The sequence below is a fragment of the Microtus oregoni genome, unplaced genomic scaffold, assembly GCF_018167655.1.
Source record: "Microtus oregoni isolate MIOR12 unplaced genomic scaffold, Mior012 000077F_ref0000221, whole genome shotgun sequence".
Classification (NCBI taxonomy): domain Eukaryota; kingdom Metazoa; phylum Chordata; class Mammalia; order Rodentia; family Cricetidae; genus Microtus; species Microtus oregoni.
The window spans coordinates 1,277,269-1,298,899 of NW_024544029.1; the positions used below are offsets into that span (position 1 = coordinate 1,277,269).

The 21,631-nt window shown below is 39.7% G+C and overlaps 1 protein-coding gene across 3 annotated transcripts in view; it reads right to left on the minus strand.

Moving 5' to 3' along the window:
* Window positions 1-21,631, minus strand: part of Nell2 (neural EGFL like 2) — a 319,609-nt gene that overhangs the window by 246,675 nt on the left and 51,303 nt on the right. For all 3 annotated transcript variants that reach the window (XM_041642655.1, XM_041642656.1, XM_041642657.1), the window contains one exon: window positions 12,127-12,277. In XM_041642655.1, the coding sequence (XP_041498589.1) occupies window positions 12,127-12,277 (151 nt within the window). The remainder of the gene's footprint in view (window positions 1-12,126; window positions 12,278-21,631) is intronic.

Here is a 21,631-nt window from a genome sequence, read left to right on the forward strand (position 1 = left end):
TGTCTAAAAAAACAGCAAATTATAAACAAATATATAAAACTTCAAATTCACAAGAACTCGGAGAGCTATAAATTTTACAAATTATAGTCATTTTAAGATGTCATATTAGAAAAACATTTTAGATATAATACTAATTGCATAAAACTGTACATATTATAAATGCATAGCATAAAGTTCTGGTGTGTAAATGTGTCACTTAAGCATAAAACAAATGCAAAAGAGTTCATTATAGTTTGTTTTTTATTATTATTATTTTTTAATTTGTTTATTTATTAAAGATTTCTGTCTCTTCCCCGCCGCCGCCTCCCATTTCCCTCCCCCTCCCCCAATCAAGTTCCCCTCCCTCGTCAGCCCAAAGAGCAATCAGGGTTCCCTGCCCTGTGGGAAGTCCAAGGACCACCCACCTCCATCCAGGTCGAGTAAGGTGAGCATCCAAACTGCCTAGGCTCCCACAAAGCCAGTATGTGCAGTAGGATCAAAAACCCATTGCCATTGTTCTTGAGTTCTCAGTAGTTCTCATTGTCCGCTATGTTCAGCGAGTCCAATTTTATCCCATGCTTTTTCAGACCCAGGCCAGCTGGCCTTGGTGGGTTCCCGATAGAACATCCCCATTGTCTCAGTGTGTGGGTGCACCCCTCGCGGTCCTGAGTTCCTTGCTCGTGCTCTCTCTCCTTCTGCTCCTGATTTGGACCTTGAGATTTCTGTCCGGTGGTCCAATGTGGGTCTCTGTCTCTGTCTCCTTTCATCACCTGATGAAGGTTAATATTCAGGAGGATGCCTATATAGTTTGTTCAAGACACATTTCTCACCTCTGTTCTGGCGTGGACCAGGGCATTTTACTAGTTAGACAGAATGGGTTGCCAGCACAATCCTGAGTCATTCCTGTGTCCTATGGACCTCTCGCCACCTCAGCATGTACCACCCCCACCACTGATAACTCCACAGGGCCCACAGTTTTAAATAACAGAAGGGTAAAGAATAAAGGAAATAGGGCATCACCTGATTCATCACTTTTCAAACTGATCAAGGGATAAAAGTCAGTGGCAAAAAAATAAATAAATAAAAAGGAAACTATGAATGGCTTTAATTCTACTTCAGCTGTGATAAAACAGATCAATACATGGCTCAACCACAAGAGAAAATATAAGACTTTCACTAAAAAAATCAATGGCATTCAAGTGCCCACAACATCAGGGAAGATACAATTTCTTAAGCAATGCAGACAACATTAACCTCATTGTCAATAGAGACGGCAAAACAAAATTTCACCTGGCTGTTTAAAAATGAACACACTAAACGAGAGGGAAAAATAAAACAAGTTCTAAGTCACTAGTTCTCAACCTTGCTAATGCTGTGGCTCTTTAACACAGTTCCTTGTGTTGTGGTGACCCCCAACCACAAAACTATTTTATTTGCTACTTCATAACTGTAATTTTGTTGTTGTCATGAATCATAATGTAAATATGTGTGCTTAGGCAATCCCTATGAATGGGCTGTTCAAACGCCAAAGTGGTTGTGACCCACAGATTGAAAACCACTGTTCTAAATGAACTGAATTATATTTCCTGGATTAATAAATAATAGAAAGATCTCTACAAATGTTAGTGAGTGATTTGAGCATTTTAAGTATCTGATGAGGGGCATAAAGAATATTTCAGTAGTTTAATCTTTGTGTCCAAAGACCTTAACAAAGAATTAAAGTGCATTGCAATAACACTCGAGGGTCGTCTTAGAAAAGTCTTGAAATACACATGCATGCATTTCCGATTAAGGAAAGTAGAATTAATTTCGACAATAATGTTGGTATATGTTAAGTCGAATCAAAAACTCCATTTTTTTGCCTTAAGTACTGTGAATGAAGTCACCTTTGGTACAAAACAAAGGTGAGATTTTTCTAGTAATATGGCAACTGATAACTCTTTCAAATTCAAAAGCATCACACAAAATAAAGAGCCTAATTCACTAGCATCCAGCCTATAAAGGATCCTAGAAATAGGTTTAATAAAGAATGTGTGCACTCTTATAAGAAAAGAATATAAAATGTGAAAAATAGAAAGATAAGCCAAAACTCTGGCTAAGAAAGCTAGTACCATGAGGATGAAATAAAAAGTTAACCATTTAATCTACAAATGTAATATGATTTCAATATAAGGCCTATTCATGTATGTAATATAAATTAACAACTAATTCTAAGCGTCATACCAAGAGGATATTCCAGACAGCAAAGGCTCATCCTTAGTAGTGAGAAGAAGACATGAAGTGTAGAATACACTTTTGAAATAAGTACACTAAAAGCTACATTTATAATAGGAAAACAGTTGCATATAGTATATTGCTGGCACATTTATCTAATTAATAACACAGAAGAGAAAATAAGATTAACTTCTAATATTAACGTAAGATTTCATTTCATATTAAAAGGTGAAATTAAATGACATTAGACTAGCTATCACTCTGGAAAAAAAATCTATATCCTCATTTCTTACCAATATTAGTGTGAAATCTAGGTAGATGTAATAGAGTACCAGACCTCACAGTAAGAAAAATTGCATAAAGTAGACAAATATAAATGAGTAATGTAGAGAATATCACAGTATTGTAGCACTGAGTCAGAAGGACTAAATATCTTCAGATCAAGACAGCCTGGATGCCTTGTTCCTAGGAAAATTGCCTCTCAAACAGCCACAACACTGGTCCCCCCATGATGTGCAGTTTGTTGCAGCAACAGAAAAGAGGAGAAGGCTTCATCACCATCTGGTGTATTTTTAGCCTCATGACTGTTCATGGTCAAACAAGATGGAGACCTGGAACCATCCCTGACGAGGGAGGCAGGATTACATAGGAAATAGTAAGGAACCTCTGGGATTGCAGAGTAAATAGTCACGACAGCAGTGACCATGTGACCCTTTCTTTCACTTCTTCACCATGGAAGTGGGAGATCTGTGCCCCAGGAGATTATCTCTACACACTAAGACATAAATTCGGTTCTACCTTAGTTAACCTAAGAGCAAACGTGGTACTGATGGGAAGTAGGCAAAGGTTATCTGTTTACTGAGTCCCACGTTTAGCTCTATTCCTCTCAGTAACGCACATGAATGCAGACTTACATAGAAGACTCATCATGGCCATCTTGGAACAGAGGAAGTATAAAATGCACATTAGAAATGCAATTTTGTTGGAGATAAATAACTATATAGAAACTATTGGAGGGAGAACAAGATTGGAGTGAGGGGGTTTAAATCATGAAGAATTTGGAGTTTGAAGTTTTAATTTATAAATGCTATTATCTTTAATGTTATTAGCACACCGCCAAAGAATGAAGGGGGCAGCCGCTTTCAGGTCAACCTTGTTAATTTTACCCACAATAAACAAGGTTATCTTTTAGTCCAAAACCATTAAGCCAAGCAAATATTGCCATCAAGAGTAATTTTTACTTACTTATGTCATGAAAGAGCAGCTTATAGCATGACAAACATTCACAACTGTATTTTATCGACCTCATAGGCAAATCCATTTACTCTCCCAGAATGTGCAATAATTAATATTAAAGGAGTAGAAAAAAGTCATCTTTTCACCTCAAGTTGATTAAAACAGAAAAAGAATGCAAGCTACAAGACATTTTTATATTCATCTTCAAAGCTATTGCCACAAATTATCTCTGTGTATGCTATTCATAGAGCATTCAAAGCTAGAAGTATAAAGAACACTTGGATATCAGGAAAATTCTGATAGCAACTCCATGAGAACCAATTTATGTAAATCCCAAGACCATCTCATAAAAAGAGAGAAATCTCATCAACTATAGAGAAGATGGGCCAGGTAATCATACCGCATCTATAACGCAGACTGTGTTTATTGGAAAGAAACTACAGTTTTGAAAAACACACAGGAAGGAAACAGAGGTCTTTGGAAATTGCAGAGATAGTTCTCATTTATTTTTTACTGACAAATCTATTTTTGCTTTTTCAGAAAGCCTTTACTTTTGTGCATGTTTTTCTTCTCCAGTCACTGAAGAAATTTTTAGCAGTATCTTAAAAGTATTGACCCATTTTCTCTTCTTTCACTTTGAAAAACAGTCCTCTGACATGTGAAATGCCAAGCAGACCGCTGATTGCCCCAAGTGTCTTTGTTCTTTCAGACAAGCGCACAGACCTGCTGCTTGTTTACAGGTGATGGAGATGGTTATGCATCCTCGGGAAAACCTGCGCCTACAGTCTTCTCCCATGATGCTCACGTAAACTTTGCTTTAATTTTTAATAGCAGCCTCCTTTTGGACAGTACCGTCTGAAGCCAGCATCTCAAATAGGCGGGCAAGTGAGCCTTCCTTGTAGCTCACTGGTGCACTGCCAGGGAGGACCTCGTAGTTTCACAATTAGGCTGTTGTCTAGTGCAGTTTGCACACCATGGTTGACTAACACCTGCTCCAGTTCTGAGACACTCTGTGTTTCCTTTGGGTGTCCCAGAATCCATGGCAGGCCCATCAGTCCATGTCCAAACCAACCAAGTTGTGTGATTAGGTTTCCAGTTGTGGAACAGCTCGTTACAGAAACTGTTATTCTTAGAGAACTTGTCTTACAACTATTTTGATGTGGTGGCTGCCTGTTAGTGGACTAGACCACTTATGCCAGAGCTAATGACATTTCAGAATCTAGTGGAAATGGATGTATCCACAGAGACACCTGAGCATTTCCCCAGTTCCACTGTCCACCCTGATGGAAGCACTGACAAATTTTATGATTCCAGATCAGAGACATATTTACACTTTCGGTCATTTACTTGTGCCTTCATTTGTCAAGGATTTATTTAAGCATTTAACTTATGACAACATGATACAGAGAATGGAATTTTCAAGTTGAATATGTAATAATATATAATACTTGACAGTAATGACCTAACTATTTAGCAGAAATTCATTGCCAATCATGTTAACTTTCACACAAACGAGTTGAAGAAAAGGATTAGGAAGCCACATGGCAGTTCACCAGGTGCCAGGGTGGCAGGCAGCACTGTGCTGCAGAATGTTTGCCACAGGTTCTCTGCACTCCAGAGAATAACTCAAGGATGTTGTTTCAGTTGTCTACGTAGAGACTGTTGTTGCCGTGGTTGCTGTGCTAGTTGGTATTTAGCACATCCAGTGACAGGTTTCATTATGGGAGTTCCATGCATCTTTAGTTCTTGTTGCTCTTTTTTTTCCTACCTCCCCAACCCACTCATTCCCTCTCCTACTTTCCTCTATTCCCTGATTGGTCACCTTTACACTGCCATGTCTCCACATGTCTCCTCCACTGTCAACCTCTCCCCCACCCTCCTCTTCCCATTTCACAGTCATCTTCTGGTATCTCTTTGTGGTACAGATGTTAGCACATGAGAAATGTCCAACGATAATGCTTATCAAAAATACATATTTCAAAAGCCATGCTTTGTCACACTTGCTGATGTCTATGTCTTACTAATTTCCATACCATAGCCTACAAATCAATACCCGCCAGCTCATGACAATCCAAGGCCTACCAGGCAGTGTACGGCACACTGCTCATGAGATGAGGTCTACTTTTTTATTGCACACCCATTTGTAAAATGCCTTCCATAAGATAGGGAAAACGTCTGGCAATGGATGGAGATAGAGACAGAGACCCACACTGGAGCATCGGGCTGAGCTCCCAAGGTCCCAATGAGGAGCAGAAGGAGGGAGAACATGAGCAAGGAAGTCAGGACTGCTAGGGGTGCACCCACCCACTGAGACAATGGGGCTGATCTAATGGGAGCTCACCAAAGCCAACTGGACTGGGACTGAAAAAGCATGGGATAAAACCGGACTCTCTGAACATGGCGGACAATGAGGGCTGATGAGAAGCCAAGGACAATGGCACGGGATTTTGATCCTACTGCATGTACTGGCTTTGTGGGAGCCTAGCCTGTTTGGATGCTCACCTTCCTAGACCTGGATGGAGTGGGGAGGATCTCGGACTACCCACAGGGCAGGGAACCCTGACTGCTCTTTGGACTGGAGAGGGAGGGATAGGGAAATAGGGGAGGGGGAGGGGAATGGGAGGCAGGGAAGAGGCAGAAATTTTTAATAAAAAAAAATTTTTTAAAAAGATAGGAAAAACGTGCCTGCTACCAAGCTTGACAACCCGAGCTCTATTCTCAGAACCTAACTACAAGGAGGGAGGAGAGAACAACTCCTGTAAGTTGTCCTCTGACCTCCCCAGGTCCTATGGCATGTGCCTGCTTACATATTATATATTAAACAAACAAACAAGCAAATAGGTGTGAAAATGTAATATCTTCAATGAAAAAAAAAAACCTTCTTTCCCCCAGGGATGATCCTGGCTAGCTGGGATCAGGAGTGGTGATAACTCGCTTCTTTTACATCAGAGGTTCTCAGTCTGTGGGTTGAAACCCCTTTGGGAGTCACATATCAGATATCCTGCATATCTGATACTTACATTACAATTCATAACAAAAGCAAAATTATAGTTATGAGATAGCAATGGTGTAATTTTTATGATTGGGGTCAGCACAACATGAGGAACTGTATTAAAAGTGTCGAAGCATTAGGAATGTTGGTCAGTGTCTGGTGTGGAATTAGCATGAGTGTATATACATGAAACAAGCAAACAATCAGCAAAGGTGTTGGACGTCAGAACACCAAAAAGAGGGATACTAACTCTGCCCTGGTCAATTGGAGAGAAGATGAGGGCACTGGAAAGGACAGGGATGGCTTGTGGAGACTTGAGTAGACTTGGGAAGGTAGAAAGGGAGGAATCTGTATGGCCAAAGAGCAGCCCAGCCTCTGTGCTGACACACACTCGCCTACTGATCAGCTCTGCTTCTGTCTGTACATCTCAGAACTGAGCCAGCATCTCCAGTTTCTATCACTTATTGCCTTCTTCTTACTTCCCCATGACTGATAACCACGGTTCAGTACAATTAGCCCAGAGGTAGGGTACCAGAGTCAGAACAGAGGCAGCCTCACAGAACCTCTACTGCTAATACTGTTGCTCCAGTATTTGTTTCCTGACAGACACTTTAGCATCTGAATTATGTATCCTAACTCACAAACTCTTGCCCTTTACCTTTCTAACCCTTATGCTAGAACATGTGCTCAGAAGTGACCCGAAGTTACACAGCCCCACCCACAATCAGCACTATGAGCCTCTTGGAGATGATAGAAAAGCCCTTAATAGAATAAACCAGAAAGGGAGAGTTGGGCTTGCACCAGTCATTGCTAGTTAGAAATGACACAGTTACAGAAAAGAATACAAGCAATTAATATGGAAACCCAACATGTCACATAGCAGAAGTCCCTGGCTTTTTCGATAGAAAATCTTGGTTGCACATAACTGCCCCACACATTACAAGCACCCTGGGGTTCTAAAACTGTTTCAAAGACCTTCAAACTCTGACATATGCAGTTGCCAATGTTGTGATGTGATTTTCTAAAGTCTACTCTGGCAAGATGCTACAACATGGCATGAACCTCAACCTTATTTCCTGAGGCCATCAGTATATATACCTATGAAAAATCATCAGAAAACTCTTGTCTTGACCATTAGCTGAGTTTCTTCTTTGATTTCTCTGCATGTTCACATTGCTTTATCTGTTCCCAAGGATACACCCACAAACTCCCTTACGTGGACACGAATGATGAAGCCAAACATATGGGTAAGAATTAAAAAGATGGGGGAAAGGAGATGGCTTAGAAGGTAAAAATGCTTGGCGTGAAATATGAGAACCTGAGTGTGGATCCCCAGGACCCATGTAAAACAGCAGGCATAGCCAGACATAAACCTGTAATTCAGTTAGGGGAAGGAGCAGAAACAATAAGAACACTGTAGCTCTGGCCAGCAAATCTAGCCAAAAATGGTGAGTTCTGGGTTCAAGGAAAAATACTGTCTCAAGAGAATAATGTAGAGAATGATAGCAGGGCATCTGGCACCTTCCTCTGCCATCCCCAAGTACATGCACGTGGGACATGGGAATGAACATCCAAATATATGCAATACATACTATATATATATGATATATCATATATATGTATATATATATGGTATATCGTAACACACACAGTCAATAAAAGAATAACAATTAATCAGCATAGTAATGGATAAGGAAAGGAAAAACTGCATAGTGGAAAGTCCATTGACGTCTAGCTTAGGAAATATCACTATAAAGTGGTCAGCAGCCCAGACTCGACAAACAGATGAAGTGGGTTTGGATCCTGATGCTATCACTAGCTGGTCAGGTGATGCTATGGGAAAAAAGAGAGACTTAATGGTTCCCTTGTGACACTACCTGCATAGTGATGCAGCCTGGTCTCAAGGATCTTCCCACAAGCTCTCGTGAAGAGTTCACAGCACCCTTGTGGGTTGTTTGTCTCATCAATAGGATGAGAAGGAGAGTGCTGACCCTCTGTGATTGCAGGGTTTCTGTAGATGTTTTCCCTACCATTTTCAAAAACTTTATATGGATTTACAGAGGAGGACGCTCAAGTGCAAAGGGGGACATTTGTATTCTGTCACAGAGCCAGTGAGTGGTAGATCAATTGGACATGCAGTCTGTCTCCAAGGCTATACTCTTAACCTCTACTGAATACCAATGGTAAATGAACTCACGTAGCACACACTGGCTGACTGTGTTCTTCCATTGTTGTCATCTCACTGAGGATTAATGCCTTAAAAATGAACTACATTCTACATAAATGGAAATATAGGCTACATCACAAATGTGGTGTTTGTTTGACTAAAATTTTCCAGTATTATAAACAAAAATAAGATGAATAAGCAAAGAACTTACAGAATTGACACAGGGACTCCAGAAACAGTGACCATGCAGAACTCACCATGAGAACACAATATGCAGAGGGTGCAGTCTTATCTGGTTATCACAGGGCAGAGGGCTAAGGAAGGAGGCTGGGAGTGGCCATCACATATAAGGGACAGTACCTGGAAGACCGCTAACTGAGTTGTCTGTCTTCTCAGAGAAAGAAAAATCTAGTGAGTTCATAAAGGAGAAATGTCCCTAGCATGGACAGATGACTAGTCATAGATCAGACTACTCTTCCTAGGAACAATCTTCCTTTATGTTGTGTGACTCATGGTGACACATGGGCAGAGGTGAATGTTATTGACTCCAGCCCAACTTCATCATAGGTACCTGAAAAGTAGTCTGTGGCAAGGGGAAAGCAGTAGTCAGAGACTGCTCCATCATTTTCCGGCTGCCCAGACCCAAATAATCACACATAAACTGTATTAATTACAATACTGCTTGGCCTGTTAGCTCAGAGTTCTTATTAACTGACTCTTACATCTTAAATTAACCCATTTATATTATTCTGTGTATCACCATGAAGCTGTGGCCTTCTGGTAAGTTTCTGGCATATAACTTTCCTTTGGCAGCTACATGGTGTCTCCTTGACTCTACCTACTCTTTACATATATTCCAGCCTGGCTATATTCTTCCCTGCAATAGGCCAAAGCAGTTTTATCATTAGCCAATAAAAGAAACACATATACAGAAGGACATCCCACATCAGAAAGCTGCAGTAATTGTGTGGAGATGGGGTTCCCCTTTTCCTACCCTGTTCTCAAGGTACTAAGCAGTTGCCAGATGAATGTCTGCATGGTGCCCTCCCTTTCAGCATAAGCCAGATCCTGGGAGAGAACAAGCCGCTATGAAATTACTGTCTGGTGCTTAGGGTGGAGTGCAGGGAGGCCTCAACCCTTAACAACAAGAGCACTAAGAACCCTCCTCTCTATATCTTGCTGCATGTTGTTCTTCTCATAGTTCTGATAAAGTTGAGCCTTAGGTACTTAGAAAAGATTTTAAAAGTTTTAGGCTGCCTAATCTCCAAAAAAAGAACCAAATAAAAATTGTTTTCTGCTTAAATCTGAACAAGATTATTAACACTATTATATATCTGAAGCACCTTGGGTTTATAAAGTATTTCACAATCGCCTAGGAGGAACTCTCGTTATTATCCCACTTTACAGACGAGCAGTTGAAGACACAGATAGTCATGTGACTTGCCTCATTAATAAATATCAATAGCTTGTGAGTCCATCTCACAAAACTATCTTCCAGGGTTCAAGTCAGATACTACAGGTTAGTAAAGGGAACTTAGAAAATTTCTATTCATACACATGCTGTTCAAGTCATGCTCTTTATCCTTCAGTCAGCTCTATTCTACCTCTGTAACTTCTGCTTCACCTTGCTTCAATACCCTGTCCCAACTCTCTCTGCTCCTCTCTTCCTTTGGCCTAAATATACTTTTTTACCTGAGGCTGAAGTAATAATAAAAAAAATTACAAGAGTTCTTCCTCATTGGTCAAAAGCACATACAAGTAAGTAATAAGGGCAGAACCCATTACCGTGGCAATGTAAAGTTTCAAAGTTTTTGGAATAAGATTGTGACCAGAGGGCAGGGGCACAGTGCACAGTGATATAAGCTTTGAAACATGAATCTTTTATCAACTAGACTTGGCAGGAAAAGTATAGGCATGATTTTTTAAGGTTGTATGAATAACCTTGGTTAGACACCTACGACTCTGACCTTGTGCATAACTGTAAAGCTTTTAGCTTAAGATTCATTTACAAAAGCTTTAGTCTAGTTTGAACTTCCTCTGAGGTAAAATTGAGCTAATTGTGTGCAGTTTGCCTGAGGAGAAATTGTTATTGTCTTGTGTTAATCTGAATAAACAGAACAAAGCAATCTTTAAGTGTTTTATAGCCTTGTAGAACAATAGATCTAGTTATGAAGCATGTCCTAGCATGTTTTCTATATATTGAAATTATACAGATTAATGAGAAGTTATCTTCCTGATCATCCACATATCTATGTGCACCTAGTAGATGGACTGTTTTCATGAGATAAACACACACGCAGTGGAAAAACACTCAAAGATATTCTTATAGAAAAAATAAAGTGACTCATGAGAGAAATTACAGAGACAAATAGTTATCTACAGCCAGTGAACCCCGCAACTGTACCAAGTGGGGCTCCCTATAAGAGAATGAGTCATCTGGTAGGTCAGCCTGTTGAACACTAGTTGTCACTTGGTGTATAATCCCATGGCCTCCAACAAATAGATAATATATGATAGTATTAAGCATTGAAATGTGAACATGCAGACACTTTCACTGTCAGAATTATTATTTTCAGGCCTGCATTATTCTATACTATAATTCAGTATTCAGGTATTATTCACTATGTATACATCTATCTATAGCTACACATGTCCCTTCTTTCTCGACCTCTTTGGCCAACTCTCCTATTGATCCTTCCACGTCTGACAGAAAGGAGAAAGTACTTATAAGACAGCATTGACATTCAATCTATACTACTAAACACAGCTGTGAGTGTCCTGGTGTATTGGGTAAGTTCCCTGTCTATGATTTGCTGTGGGATAACATTCTTGTACACTGTAAAGATTTATCACTTGTATTAGTTAAACATGGATTGGCCAGAAGCCAGGCAGTAAGTAAAGGTAAGGCGACCAGACTAAGAAAATTCTGGGAAGAGAAAAATCAGAGACTCAATCACCAGCAAGATGAGAATGCCCTACTGAGAAAAGTTACCAAGTCACATGGCTAAACATAGACAAAAATTATGGGTAAATTTAAGTTGTAAGAGCTAATTAATAATAATCCTGAGCTAGTAGGCCAAAGAGTTTATAATTAATATAAGCCACTGTGTGTTTCTTTAGGACTGAATGGCTACAGGACCAGGTGAGACAGAAACTTCTGTGTACAATGACTAAAATTATAAGACAACAAAATTCTAAGCACACCACTTTTCCAAAGTACAAATACTGGAGTTTTGTGGATAATGATCAGAAATTAAGAAGTATGTTTGTCCTTAGTACTGAGGAAGACAGCCCCTGTGGAATTTAGGAATTGACAAATATGTCCTAGAAGTCGACCTTTGTAAGTTCCCAACATGCTTTGATGCAGTGGTTTCCTTTGTTTTTAGGCAGAACTCTGTCTGTGTTCTGTATGATATATATCTCTCTGTGCTTTAAAGGCCCTCACACATCTCCAATAGCAGGCTTCTGTTTGCTTCTCTTCTGTATTATAATGCAATCACACACAGAAAACACCAGAAACATTACAAGTTCTGCTTACCTGTGATCCAAGTGGTGGATAGAGAGAATAACTCCTGAATTTAAGTGGATTTGCTTCAGGGTCACCAAAATTGTGAACTCATGTTTATTTCTCAGCTTTTGGAGAAACCGCTCAGCTGTAGCAGTAGGTGCTTTTATGCTTCTGGGGGAATCTAAAATTAAATAAATAATAAACATGCATTAAAAACACACTAGAGTTTGGTTTTATAAATTATGACCTACAAATACCTATCTAAAATTTTGTCAAAGAATAATGTACTGATATTTCATTTGTATCTTAATAAATAAAGCTTGCTTGAAGTTCAGAGAGTAAAACAGCTGCATTGATCAACCTTACAGACCAGGCAGTGGTGACACACACCTTTAATCCCAGTAGTCACACTAGTTTGCCATAAAAACCAGGCAGTAATGGTGCATGCCAGTCCTAGAGAGGATTATAAGACTGGAAGAGACAGCTCTCACTCACATTCTCATTCTGAGATTCCTGGAGGCAGGGTCACCATTTCAGATTGAGATAGAGGTAAGAGCCAGTGGCTGGCTGTTTTGCTTTTCTGACATTAAGGTTTAACCCCAATTTCTATCTCTGGGTTTTTATGAATTGTGCTACAGAATAACTTGCAGATACCAACTTCTAGACTCTCTTGGCAACTCCTCCTAATAAGACCTTAAGCTGTATACAACACAGGGAGCCACAAATCACATGAAATAATGCATGTGTTTCAGAAACCTCTTTTCAGAACATGTCATCTTTGAGGGAAAAATAAATCAAAGAACACTCCCAGAAAATGAGCGCTCCCAACTTTTCTCTTTACACCCTTTCTCTGGCCTATTACCTTAGCTACATCAGGAACAATGGAAAAGAGAGGTATGTCCTACAACAAGACCCAAGCCACCAACCACTCTAGAGCCAGCTCACTTTTCTGACACCTCCTGAGAAAAAAAAAAAAAACTGGATTTAAATCTGTGTGCCTCTCTCTGGAGTGGAATCTTTAGCCAGAAGGCCCGCTATAAATAGATTCTTGAAAAGATCAGTGAAATTAGTCACTCTCAGCCTTCTGTGCAGTGTATGAAGCAGGAAGATCAATTTTTCTCACCATATTTGTTGAAAGAAATACATAGGACTTAATTCCACCCCCTCCTCTATGAGCTTAGAGAAAGCCCAGCCCAGCAAGTTTGCCTTGGAAAAGTGAAACTTTATTTTGCACTTTCATATGGCTTAGTCAGGAACTCCAAACTCAGAATTGGCAAGATGTGGGAGAAACGGGATAGAGAAAGCAGTGACAGGCGGTTGGAAAAACACCCAATCACCATAAGCAGGAAGCTCTCCCATTTACTGAGTGCACAGGACTGATGGGTGTCAGAAATGCAGTCAGGGCTGTATCCAAACCATTCTCATCTTTTCTTTGTGAAAACAGACGAAGGTAAGTAGCTCTCAACAGGAAGAATGGGGTTTGGAGAGTAGGGAATGTCCTGTGTCACCACCACACAGTCATGTTAAACAACAGGGACAAACCTGGAAGACATGACATAAGGCTTATTGAAGTAATCTCACCAGAGACTCATGTGCGATCTACTAAGCACTGAGTTCAGAGAAGCTGAGAGTAGACTGGTGGCTGCCATTGCCAAGTGAATACAGGAAATGAGGAGATACTGACTAAAGCTTCAAAATCTTATCTTTATAGGATTAATGCATCCTGGAGTGCAACTGTGCACTATAGTGAACAGTGTGCCTATTGATATTCAATTTCATACTTATTGAGAGTAGATTGTAAACCTTACTATGTCAAACAATGCCAACCAAATGAGGGCATGGGTAGGTTTGTATGATCCTGGTAATCATTTGCTGTATACACATATCTGATTTATTTGTTGCCCACCTTAATTCTCAGGTATGCCTCGGTTAGATGAATTTGACCACTAAAGCAAATAATCAGACACAAGACTAAAGCATCCCTACCCCCACCCCAGTTTTTGGAAACCACATGTCCCTGCCACTACATAACAGAGACAAATTACAGTTTACTTTAGAAACCTCACCCTATTGAATGTATATGGGGAACAGATAGCACATTGATTGAATGCATATCCTCATATTATTAAGAATTTTTGGTATTTCTTTGAAAAATGTCACTGGAATTTTTCTTAGAATTGCACTGACTCTTTAGTCATTTGGAGTAGTAGGAGCATTTTAACAATATTTATTATTCAAATCCTCAAGCACATGATAAATTATTTGTGTTGTTTTTAAGCCTTACAACAATATTTTTTAGTTTTCAGTGTACAGGTCTATCATTTCTTCAGCTAAATTAATTCTCAATATTTTCTGGTAGCTATTACAGGTCACAGTGTCATCTCAATTCCTTTTTCAGAGAGCTTAGTATCAGAATATGGACACTCAAGCCAATATTAAAGTTAAGGAAGGGATTTATCTATCTTACAATAACAAAGAATGGGTAAGCATTATTTTCTTCTTTTCCAATTAAAAAAGGACCACAGCAATTACCACCATAATCTAATGAGTCTCCACTTACTGCAATGTGTAAAACTTAAATTAATTTCCTCCATAACCTGACATCAAAAATACCATGTGTGAATTCAATTATAAATACCACCTCCTCCCCAATACAGAACAGGTGACTGATGTTTTAGCACTCACCAGTTTACTATTTTTCAGACTTTAGTGACACCCTACTGTCACTTAATTCAAATTAGAATTACACTATCCCCGGACTATTATCACATCCCACGGCTTTCACTCTCCTTTCAACATTTTCATAGTGTGAACTGTAAAGGCAAAATAACGATGATGATTTTCAAAGTCAAACTTAACAAGCTGATTAAACTGTATTCAGTTTGCAATGCCTCTAAACAAACAAATAAACAAAAAAACATTTAACCCTTAGAGAACTCTGTAGTGTGTAGGAAACTCAGCTCTGTTTCATTATAAATTGCATATTAGAAAAGAAAACCCAAGATGACAGGGGGTCATATCATAGTTATCCCAAAATCCATACATTTCTGTGATTTCATTGCATTTCAAACTATCAGAAGCAATCCTGACCACATATAGGAATCAACCCACCTAATTCAAGTGACAGACCAAGGACCCAACTCAAAACAAGGTGATTGTTATGGTTCTATAATAGAGTCCCACAGTGATGTATACTCCAAGCATGCAATCTCTTTACTTATTTATTTATTTATTAAAGATTTCTGCCTCCTCCCCACCACCGCCTCCCATTTCCCTCTCCTTCCCCCAGTCAAGTCCCCCTCCCTCATCAGCCCAAAGAGCAATCAGGGTTCCCTGCCCTATGAGAAGTCCAAGGACCACCCACCTCCATCCAGGTCTAGTAAGGTGAGCATCCAAACTGCCTAGGCTCCCACAAAGCCAGTATGTGCAGTAGGATCAAAATCCCATTGCCATTGTTCTTGAGTTCTCAGTAGTCCTCATTGTCTGCTATGTTCAGCGAGTCTGGTTTTATCCCAGGTTTTTTCAGACCCAGGCCAGCTGGCCTTGGTGAGTTCCCGATAGAACATCCCCATTGTCTCATGCAATCTCTTTTTAAGTTAACTTTTACAAAAGTATACAGTCCAGATGAATAAATCTCTCATGATCTCCGAATTAACTAGGCTCTTCAGAACTGCAACCAGATTTCCAGCCTAGGCCCCTTCAGCTACATACTAAACTATACTAATCCAAACTATCGAGATGTAAATTTTAAAACCAAATTCTCCTTAGAAAAAGTTTTCAAATAAGTGCACATGAAAAGTTATTGGGATACACGGGATTAATTTACTGCTGTTCAGGGACAGACAATGCCTACCAATACCACATGTATGTATGATCCTTGCTACAAGGTTAACAGCAAAGAACGCACTCTGCAAGAGCAACCCTGACACTGATTCTCATTAAACTCCAAGCAACCTCAGAAGTTTCTTCCAAATCCCAAACTAATTATAATTTGAACCAATACCACATCAGCATGTATTGTATAATCACACAATGATAAGCATACATTAATATGATACGTTTGAAGCATAAGTAGCAACCAGAAAACAAACAAAAATAAGAATCAGATTCACTGCCCGGATCCAGTGGTTAGACCTTACACAAATCATTTGACTCATAAACTGAAAATTTCATTCATACAGTAAAAAAAAAAAAAAAATGGAGTCAGAATATGAAGGGTCCACAATAAAATGCCTCTAGAATTCAAACCTAATTTTATATGTAATAAATAGTATTTTATTACATTGTCTTATTTTTAATTACAGTTAGTTTGTGTGTTTTGTGTGTGTATATGCATGTTCACATGTGTGCATGTGTATGTGTAGTGTGCATGCATTGCAAGCATGTGCATGCCAAAGCATGCATGTGGTGGTCATGGGACAACTTTATAGAATAGGTTCTTTCTTCCTACCTTTGTTAGAGTTATGAGACTCACACTTGGGACTCCTGACTGGCATGGCACGCACTGTTATCCACCTGCCATCTCACAGGCCCACACATCTCCCTTGTTTTGAGAGGAGGCCGACAACCATGGCAAGCCTTACCATTAAATTTGATAAATTCACAAACTGTGTTCCTTTGAATTATGTTGTCTATCTCTATCCATACATATACTATTTTGTTGGCACTAGTAGAAAGATTGTTTTAAAAAAGAAATACAGCATTTACAGAATCAAAATGGGATTTTGCAATTAGATCATTAAAATCTTATTAATATGTCCCAATAAATAGGCATAACGGATAGAAAACTACAACATAATCTCGCATGCATACAATGTGAAGGTTATGGATTTGCAACTGGATTACACAAGCAGATTCGAAGAAAATCTTTGCTGAGTAGCCGAAGAGAGAGCACAGCGTGCCCATGCAATGATGCAGAGGTGAGATGCTGAAAGGCACAATTTCATCTTCCTCTTAATAGGCCAGTTTGACCTAAGACATCAATTTGGAGAGTTTATTCTTCTATATTTCTTCCTTAATTACAATAATCAAATTATTCCAGAGTAACAAGACACCAAAGTCTCACTTATCACGATTAGCCACCCTATCCAAATTAAACTTCATTTTTCTGTCATGATTATTTTCATTTTAAGAAAGCAAACAGCATTATAAAGCACCGAATGACATTACCAAATGACAAGAAATGCATTATAATCAGCTTCTTGCTCCAGACTTTTTGAAACTAAAAATCTGTCAGTTTCTGCCCCCGAGTCCTCCTGTAACCTTTCCTGGCTCTGCTGGGTTTCTCAGTCAGAGGAATCATAAAGCTACAAATGAAAAATCAGACAGGAATAGATCTGGAATAGGCTGTGTTTTCTCAGCAATTCAGTAAGAACTCTGGAAATTTGTCCATCCCCTGAAATAAATCACGCCAAACCTATTGCATTAGTACAGTCTACAGAGCTGAACTCTGCCTTCAGTCTCTCCCTGCACACCAACCACTGGGTAGAGACTTTAAGGTTCTGTCAGGACCATGCCAGCTATTTTGCTATATTGTCCCTTCTGAATGGTGAGTCCCGCTAAGCTCTCAGAATGCTGGCTCTACAAAAGGAAGGGCCAGCTGCACTCTGAGACACAGGGACTAACGAGCTGTTCTAAAACCATATACCACCCTACGCCTACTGTTGCTCTTAGCTCTAACCCATCATATTATTTTCTTAAGTGTTCCCACCAGTGTGAGGTTTGCTAAATTAAATTCATTATTTAAATGTTGGAACTACCTACTATCTAAACTGAATTCTTCATTCGCCTTGCTTGAGGCTATCTAATCTCTAGCACTGGCTGATCTAGTCCCAGAATCACTGCTATATTTCTCGGCTCTATGACAGAGTTCCGGACACATGGAAGGGAAAATTTATTTTGGTGCATGACTTTATGTTATATACATCATCATAGCAGCAGGCAGCTGCACGGCAGTGAGGGTGTGGTTAAGACTCTTCACTACCTACAACTCCATGGAACAGAGAGCAGAGACAGGACAGCAAGTACTGTCTCTTCCCCTTGGACAATCTCAACTTTCCTGATGCTGCAACTTTTTAACACAGTTCCTCATGTTGTGGTGGCCTCTAAGCACAAAATTATTTTTGTTGCAACTTCATAACTGTAATCCTGTTACCATTATGGATTGTAATGTAAATATCTGTTTTGCAGGATATCTAATATGTGACCCCTTTGAAAGGGTCGTTTGACTCCCAAAGAGGTCACAACCCACAGGTTGAGAATTGTTGCTAGCCAGACACCCCTCAACTTTGCAAAGGCTTCATAAATTCCCAGAACAGTGACACCAATTTAAGTGTCCAAATAGATGAGCCTGTGGGATAATATTTTATATTTCAAATATAACACCCACCAAGTCTGGGCTAGTACCATTTGGGCTGAATTTCCCACCAAGAAACCATTCTTAGAGTAAGCATCACCTTGGGTTTTCTGTCAACTTCACTGATTCAAAAAACCTTTACTGAACACTTAATATGTGCAAAATGTATGCTACATAGTTTCTCATTGAGAATTTTGCAAATAAAGATCAGTAGTATTTCAAAACCATGAGCTGCCTGGGTCACAGTGATTGACTTTTAATTGCCCTCCAGTAGAAACAGCTATCCTCCTCTCTCATTAAGAGTAAAACCACACACTTTTGTGGGCATGTGTCTACTACTTAGAAACTGCATTATTCCCTATAATCCTTTGCAGCTGAAGTGCCCAGGTGCAGTTCTGTCCAATGAACTGTGCGTGAGGGGATGGATGCTACAATCCTCTTTCATGATCTGAAAGGGGCCTGAACACACTCTTCTTCCTTTCCATTCGTGATATTGTAAAAAGATTCAACTTAAATAAAGATGGGTGTTTGAAGTAGAATACTGACCAAAACTTTGGTCTTAGGACAATCTCAGGTGGAAGGATTGTCATCATCCCCAGGCTATCTGTTGATCTGGATTGCTGCATGAGAGATAAATAAATTTCTTCCTTGTGTAAGCAACATATTTTGTGAAAGAGCTTAGACTCTTCCCTATCTCACCCATCTCCCAAGTGCATTATTCACTCAGGCATTCCACTGGAGCATCATTCTTTAATGGTCAGCAAATTTTGTTTATAAGGCCAAAGAGTAAATATTTTTAGGTCTTGCAGACTATAAACATATTTGCATAACTCTTTTTAAAAGTTTTACAAAGGTAGGATCCCAATGTTAATAATGTTACACCCCATCATTAACTAACCCTTTGCAGCAGTAAGTAAAATTTCCCATTTATCAGATAGTATATTTTGTATCTTTTGTTGCTTACATTTGTTTAGAAAGGAAACCTAAACCACTGGATAGGAGGCTTCATTTGAGGATTGCTAGATGAACAAACAGGAAAGAGACTGAGTGACACTGCCTAGTGACATGTTTCTATCATTGATCTCGATAGGCGTGTGTGATGGTTAAAACTGATTGTCAGCTTAACAAGAATAGAATCCTCCAGGAGACAGATCTCTAAGCATGTCTGTGAGGAGCGGATAAACTGGGCTAGCTGAGAGGGGAAGAGTCATCCCCATGAGTGTGGCAGTGCTGGGGTCTGACCTAATACAAAAAGAGTGAGTGAGCAGAACATGGGCATTTTCCCTCTGCTTCCTGTAAAGAAGCAGCTCCCTTCAGCCCCTTGTTCCTGTTGTAGCACCCCTTCCTCACCATGGCCTGTATCCCTTGAACTGTGAGCCAAAGCAAGGCCTCCCTCTCTTAAGTTGCTTTTATGATCCCTAAGGCATTACAAAGAGGGGGCTGCAGCTGTGATTAACCTGAACTTGTGTTTCTTACTACTATGATACTGGTTTGTTGGGGGAGTTTCAAACTTCAGCCTAGAAAATCTCTAGACTGCTGTAGTTGAAGATTAATGTGTTAGCCTGCTGAAAGTTCAGAAGACCAAAATGCTGGGAGAAATGTGGAAAATGGACACCTGGTTCATGAGGTTTAAGAAGGGAACAAGAAAAAAAATCTATTAAGAAATTGACTACAGACTATTCATGAAATATTCAGCAAAAGACTGTCTATGCCCCGAGTACTTTAGTATGGCTGAATTCTACAGCAAAAGGCTAATTTTCTCAGTGAAAGAAATCTCAAGACAGGATCTCATTTCAGTACTGTAACAGTTACCGCTCCTGACCTCATCCATGTCTGCAGTGAGAGAAAGAAAAAAGGAAAACAGACAGATATAAAAACTGCAGTTTAGTGAAGAAGAGTGTAAGTTTAAAGTTACTGACAAGGCAGTTCAAAAGCAGCTATGATGATGAACAGAGATTATTGAACTATTTGGAACTGACAAGGCAAGAGACTATGGCACCATTAAAGGGAAGCCTACCACTCGTGTGAAACAATACCAAGACAATTTGTGGGCAAGACCCTAACTATTGGGGGCTATACATAATGAAATTGCTAATTTATTTGGTAAGAGGAAGCAAAAATTGAGAATTTCAGCTAAGGCTCTCCTTGCTTCATAATGGTCACCCAGGGAAGAGTTTTCCCAGAGTCAGCCTTGAAGAAACACAGATTCTCAAGGGACTATGATTCAAAGGGGGCAGGCTTCCCAGTAAGCTGAGAGCAGACCTTGACATCAGTTTTCTCATGGTACTAGTTTTTAGGTATGAATTTGCAAGGCTGAGGGGACTGTGGAATCTTGTGCTGAGGTTGAAGAAAAGCAATTAGGGGACCAATTGTGTGGGATTCTTTGAGGAGGTCTTAGGAGGCCAATGCTTGAAGCGGTAAAGGTGAAGTTTAAGTTGCAATGGAGACCCCAGAAAGTTGAAGATTCTGGTATCATGGAAGTACAAGCATGAGGTGGAGTTAGGAAAACAAAGATGGGGGAGGGGCTAAAAGGGAGGCACAGTTTGGTGTTTGGTTTACTGGGCCTCTAGGAGTGTAGCCTAGAATCAGATTCCTGAGGAAGAGAAGACTGGAGTGTCATGTACGGATTGTTCTGCATATCATGCAGGCACCGGAAGAGGACATCAAGCATATCTCTAGAGCCTCTTTGTGGGACAACCATGAAGGACACTGGCCAAGTACAGACACTTTACAGTGGCTGTATCTTTAGAAAGTACACATAGTCACACATCTTTCTTGAAAGGAGAAATGGACCAATGAGTGGTTCTAATACTGATTCACAAGCTATATCTACTGGAGTCCAGTTTTGGATGAGGGCAGGATCTGAGGATGGGTATATGCAAGAGCAGTGATGGAGAAATCAGACACAGAACACCTCTGAGTTTCACTTTACAAGAGATGGACAGATGGGAAGCACATCTTGGTATGGTTTTTCCTATTCCGACAATCTGCATCGCTTACAGGCTTCATTTCATTTTGTCATATACTTTAATCATTGATTACAAATTCTTTTCATGTTACAAACATTTTTTAAAGTTTCTAGACTCTTTTGTGATTACAAAAGCATATTCAAATTTGATAAGAAGTAAAAAACTAGCATTACGATAAAATCAATTCTTTTAATTCAATATCCTTTTCCTT